We start from the raw sequence: 6,000 nt of genomic DNA, 5'->3' as shown, positions 1-6,000 counted from the left end.
TCTAAATAATTGTTATACTCAGCTTTGGTGCAGTTCCTTCGCTCCCCTCAAGCCAACTTTCTTCTGGCTGCCCCTCAAAACCAAAAGGCTTTGAACAGCAGACGGGTGGAGTTGCTGTGTCCCTGAGATCACCATGTTAAGGACATCTTGCAGATCAAAGAGTAGAAATAAATTCAAACTTAGCATTTACAGATCTTTTGGCTCGCAGGGATCACATGGACACACACTGATCTCAATATTGGATCCTTTGGTTGTTTATTAGGAGTATCCACCACAGTGTGTATATATATATGATGGATTACCAGGTTCCAGTAAATGCAACATTACATTTTAGGTCCTCTTCTGCTTTTATTATACATCTTAATATATTCACTACCGCTCTTATGTGGATGAAACATATAAAGAGCTTCTTTGATAGTCTGGATGATTGAAATCCTGAACGGCGAAACATTTCCTTAGACTAAATGATACCACAGCTGGCGAAGCTCTATTAACATCCCAACTAAGGCACTTGGTCCTTTATCCACATATGTCCAAACAGTTGTTTAAAAATCTGGTGCAATTGCATTTAATCATTAGTTATTATTAATTTCTGGCTCTCTTCAACAGCGTCTTCTGTCCTGTCTTCCTCCCCTCGCTCCCTGAGCCTGGTTCTGCCAGAGGTTTCCTGATAAAATGGAGTTTTTCCTTCACACTGTTGCCAGGTGCTTGTTCATCCAGGGATCACCTGATTGTTGAGGTGTTCCTCTGTGTTATTGTAGGGTCTTTAACCTACCTTTTTTTTTTTTTTAGTTTGTTTAGCTCAACAGTATATTACAGATTTTTTAACTCTGTATTTTGCCTCACTACCAGTGTCATCCTCCCAAAAGCTTGCAACCCCCCAACGATGGACACTTTTAAATTAGCTCTAAAGATCTACCTCCTCTTCACTTGCTGTTATGTGTCTTGCCATGTGAGTTTAGTGTTTTTGAAACTGGGTTTTTGGAGCTCTTGAATGTAAATGCATTTGCCCAGAAAGCACTTTAGGTCAGTTGCAGTTGTTTTAAATATGCTATATAAATTAAATGAACATGCTGTGACTAGACAATAAGAAAATGGACAACTTTAGAGGTATTTTATCAGGGAAGAAAAAACATTTTCAACTGCAATTACATTAACCTAAAAAGAATAAATTTGCAATGTATTTGTATCAAAGTACTGGAAGAGCCTGTTGTGTTAATGAAAGGGTCCACCAGATTCAGCAGTAGGCAGGCAGTTTGCTGTTGAAGGTTCAGCAGCTATAAAAGGACTGCTAAAGAAACAGGCTGACTCAAAATGCCAGCTGCTGTTGCTATTTAACTGGTGATATTCAGCATTTCAGGCTGAGAATTTATTCAGACGGCATCGCAACTCAGCCGCTGAACGATGGGAATGTGTTGAGACTGGTCCTCTAGTGGAAGTTAAACATCGGTCAGGCATTGCTGCTACTGGACAAAAGTCAGCATGAGATGCAGCTTTGCTAGAACTGTCTGGCCAAAGGTCAAAGGGGTCGCGCACGCATTACAATTGCATTGATCTGTATGTGTGTACGTGTGTGTGTGTGTGGTTTCTATGCTGCACCTGAAATGTGCCAAATCTAGAAGATCACTGTTGTGCTTGTGCCCGTGAGTGCGTCAGTACAGGCATGTGTGATCACTGGTGCTACATCTGACCATTTATCTTAGTATTTACCTTTAGACTGGCATTTATAGTGTTTTTCTAATCCCACAAACCACTCAAACCAGCTTCTCAAAGCAAACTAACATGCTTTGCTGCTGTGCTAATATCTGCAAGTGGCATCTACATCTATGTGTCCGTCAGGGTTTTTTTATTTTATTATTATTATTTAGGAATGTATCTCTTTAATTAGCTGGGAAAAATACGAGTTAAAACCAGCTGCCTGAAATCTGAAAACAAATGTTCTGGTCTGACTGTACCATGGTGGTGGCAGAAGCCATGAGAAACACTTCTACAGTTTAGATTTTTATCAGCTGTTCAGCTAAAACAGTATATGCACACTGTGCAGTCACAAGCCTGCTGTTTTAAGGTTAAGCTTTTAAAAATAGATAGAAAATAAATTACAGAGTGCGTAAATCGGATGTGGACCAGGTTGTCTTTTTTTCCCCTCATTTTCGTTTCAGAAGTGTTTTGTTTTTTAGCTGAAACAGTGTACTGGTATTTTATACCTATTCTAAAACGATAAGGCATTTTACGTTTTTAAACATTAAAACATGGTTAGTTTTGATAAACAGTCTTGGACTGCTGTGGACTTTAAACCATAACAAGAACCTCCGTGAGCAGCAGATGCAGGCTGCTTAGTCATCACAGCTCCGTAGATATTCAAAGTGAGCCCAAGAATTCACGCTTGTAAACAGCGGCGCACAAATCAATCCCCACTCATGGTCCACTTTAGGGACGCACAGATTGTGAAATTGTTGCTCAGAACAATAATTTGGCTGATGACAGGGTTCTTTGTTTGTTTGTTTGCTTTTTTGTTCGGATTTTATTTATACCAGCTTCTGAGGCAGGATAGCAGAGAAATCTTGTGCTGAGTGAACGCTCTCTGAACATTCGCCCAGCACAAAATGAATGTGACACAACACTGGTAAATGTCATCCTATTTGTCTTTAGGCCCACTGCAGTCTAGACAGCTTAGTTACAAACCTCACCTGCTGGAAATGTACAGACCTCTTATATCATATAACTTAACTCTGTGATACTGACACATTAATGTACATTTACTGGAAAAAAAAAAGAATCTGCAGACGTCTTTTTTGTATGTTTATAACATAGTGGGGCTTAACGACACAAAAAAGTTGGGATGCTGTGTAAAGTAAAGACAGAATGTAATGATTTATAAATCTAATAACCATTTTAAGGAGAAAATAAAATTAGGGCCATTCTGTATTTAATGGCAGCAATGTGTCTTAAAAGGAGAGCAACAAAAGGAAGAAAGCTAAAAAGCACCAGCTGGAGGAAGACTGCAGCTAATCAGGTTAATTGGCAACAGGTGAGTGACGTGGCTGGGCGCAAAAAGAGGAAGACTTTGAAGATCTCATCATCGACAGCGATTGCACGAATCTGGAGAAATCTCTGTGCGCAAGGCCCAAAAATCAATATTCAGACAGCACTGCATTAAAAACAGATGAGCTCAGGAACACTTCACAGTGATTTCCATCCATAAATGCAGGTTAAAGCTCTACCACGCAGAAAAGAAGCTATATGTATTTAAATGTGAACACCAATGTTGAAAGGTATATTCAGGTTCTAGATTAACACGTGCTCTCCTCAAGATGAGGCTTTTCTTTCAGCTAATCCCTTGTACACTTCAACACGAAAATGCAAAATTGCACATTCCATTTATAACAAAAGCATGGCTTCATAACAGAAGAGTGTGGGAATGGCTGAACTGCAGTCCAGACCTTTGACCAGTATGTGTCTCATCATGAAACAAAAACAACACAGCAGATCCAGGAGTGTTGAGCAGCTGGAAGCCTCGATCGGACCTTCAGTCGCACAAAACTCCAGCAGCTGGTCTCGTCTGTTCCCAGATGTTTACAGGCTGCTGTTAAAAGAATCAGGGATGCTACACAGTAGTAAACAGGACCATTTCCCAACTTTATGAGTCATGCTGCTGCCATCAAATTCAAAATGACCATTTGATTTTCTCAAAGTCTGAGATCTGCAAACCATTGCATTCTGTTCTTACTTATATTTTACACAGCATCACTGCTTTTCTGGAATTGGGTTTCATCCATCCATCCATCCATCCATCCATCCATGGATGGAATCATGTTTGTTCATATTGAAATCAATAGATTACAAACATACACATAAAGACATCTGTAGCTTCTCAGTTTTTTTCAGTGTATATGCGTTCTCCACATTTCAAGCAGATAAGGTTTCTAAACTAAAATCAAGACACTTCATACAGGGGAAACATGCCTGGGGTTTTCCCTCTGTAGAGTCTTTACACTAAAAAATATAGAAAAATAAAGTCTTGAGATGACTGCTGTTGCGAATCATCTTTAAAAATTCAATTGAGTCAGAATTGAGTTTTGCAATAAAAGAGTCCTGCTTGTTGATTTAATATACCCAGAGAAAAGAAGAGGATAAATGACCTGGTTAAAACATCTGACTGTTGTCATATTAATGTTATTACAGCTTTATCAGAGCTGTGAGGTACATTTGTGTCCTTTTCAACAGTAGATACCATTTTGCCCTAAAACTGATCAGGTAAATGAAGTATGATCAGAAAGCAGTAGGAAAAAGCAAACAGGGTTTTGTCCTTTTTTTTTTTTTTTTTAACATTTTGCATGCTGTATTTGCCAAAATTACAACAGCAAGTTCAAGTATTTGATTAAATGGCATTTTCTCTGTCCTTATTTTAAAATAAATATAAAAGTCAAGATCCAAACTGCTACATGGCATCAGTTACTGAATTGGCTTACACGTTAACCGCAGCAAAACGGATCATTTCCACCAACTTTCCAGTCATTAAAAGAAATGATAGAAGAATTAAAAACAAAGTCATTCATTCATTTCGCTCTCATTCATGCACACATATCACATCTGTCTGCTGAACTTAAACACAGTCATTTCACTTACAGTAGTTTGAATGTTGGATGAAAAAGAAAACAAAAACAATCAACAGGCATAGAAAATAAACGCAGCGTTATCTCACAATCACACGGGATGTCTGGTGTCCGCCACAACTTTCAAGCAACGCACGCACAGCCACGTCATTCGGTCGACGCGGCACAAACATCCTTTTATCCGTCAACTTAAAAAAAAAAAAAAAAAGCGAAAAAATTTCAATGAGCTTGCATAGGGAAGCGTACAAAAGAAATGAGGCAAGGGGGCGGGGATGGTCAAAAGGTGCAGAGAGTTTTAAAAGTATGTACACGAGCAAAGAGATGTGCACCCTGTGTAGAGTCGACAAAACGACAAACTGAAGATAACAACCAAAAAAAAAAGGAAAACAACATAAAATCGAGGCTTGACGGGCCCCTGTGCAGTGAGCGCGTGGGGCTCATTAGAGGAAAACCGGTGAGCCGGGGCCTTACGAAGACTGCGGCAGTTTTAAAAACGGGGTTAAGTAGGTTGGTACACCTGTGTGCGTCTACCCTCGTGAGGAGGTGAGGGTGACTCAGCAATTGGAGAAAGTCTTAAAGTGAGCTCTGACTCTGGGAGTTCTTGATGTTCTTAATCTCCAGCTCCAGCTGTTTGATGCGTACGTCCCTCTGGTTGAGGAGCTCCCTCAGCCGCCTGATTTCCTCCTGCTGCTTGTGGAACTTCAACCGCAGCTGTGGACAAACACACGCACGGGATAAGGAGTTAAACCACGGCTCTTGTGCCCACTGGAGACTCGGGGAACACGTCTGCCTCACTTTTAGGCTACAGGCTCAGTTAAACGTCTCTACTACAAACTGCTGCCGTCAAGGTAAAACAAGCCTCGAGTGGAGAAAAACAATAACTAGTGACACATTCACAGTAAGTGGGGTTTTAACGCTGCGGGCGTGCAGTTTTCCACCTGTTTTTACCCCAGCTTTATAATCAAAGATGTAACAGAAACCTGCTGAATCTAAATTTTATCAGTGCATCGTATTTCAAGATGGTACTTCAGTAAAAGCTTCTTTTAAATTTCACACCCGATGCCCTTCCTGATGCAAACTCCAAACGGATTTGTGCCTCCTCTTGTGATCTTGTGATAAGTAAATGTACTTAATATTTTCCACCACTCATTACTCATGATGGATTTAGTTTGTTGTGCCTCTTTGGCCTCACGTTAAAGCAGTCTGAACCTTCTGAGTGCCACGGCTTCTTCAGGTTTCCTAAAAGTAACTACACAGGACCTAAAAACAGCTCAGTGTCTTTAGCGTACTTTCAGAATTTCTCCTCATTTGTGTATATATCTGTTTACTTGTAACAGTTTATCTTTTTCCAATGACACAACCTTAACTGAAGAATATCCTGGGACAT

At 40.0% G+C, this 6,000-nt stretch overlaps 1 protein-coding gene across 2 annotated transcripts in view; it reads right to left on the bottom strand.

Moving 5' to 3' along the window:
* Positions 1-4,294: 4,294 nt before the first annotated feature.
* The window catches only part of coro2aa (coronin 2Aa), a 41,809-nt gene continuing 40,103 nt past the window's right edge, over positions 4,295-6,000 (bottom strand). For both annotated transcript variants that reach the window (XM_086295491.1, XM_086295492.1), the window contains exon 12: positions 4,295-5,324. In XM_086295491.1, coding sequence (XP_086151617.1) covers positions 5,187-5,324 — 138 coding nt within the window. In that variant the 3' untranslated portion in view covers positions 4,295-5,186. The remainder of the gene's footprint in view (positions 5,325-6,000) is intronic.

Source organism: Aulonocara sp. 'chitande type north' Nkhata Bay, linkage group LG6 (assembly GCF_057382095.1).
Source record: "Aulonocara sp. 'chitande type north' Nkhata Bay isolate Kocher_YH1m ecotype deep benthic linkage group LG6, A_spYH_male_GT1.1, whole genome shotgun sequence".
Lineage (NCBI taxonomy): Eukaryota > Metazoa > Chordata > Actinopteri > Cichliformes > Cichlidae > Aulonocara > Aulonocara sp. 'chitande type north' Nkhata Bay.
Note: the sequence above shows the minus strand (reverse complement) of the source record. Positions and strands in the feature narration are given on the sequence as shown.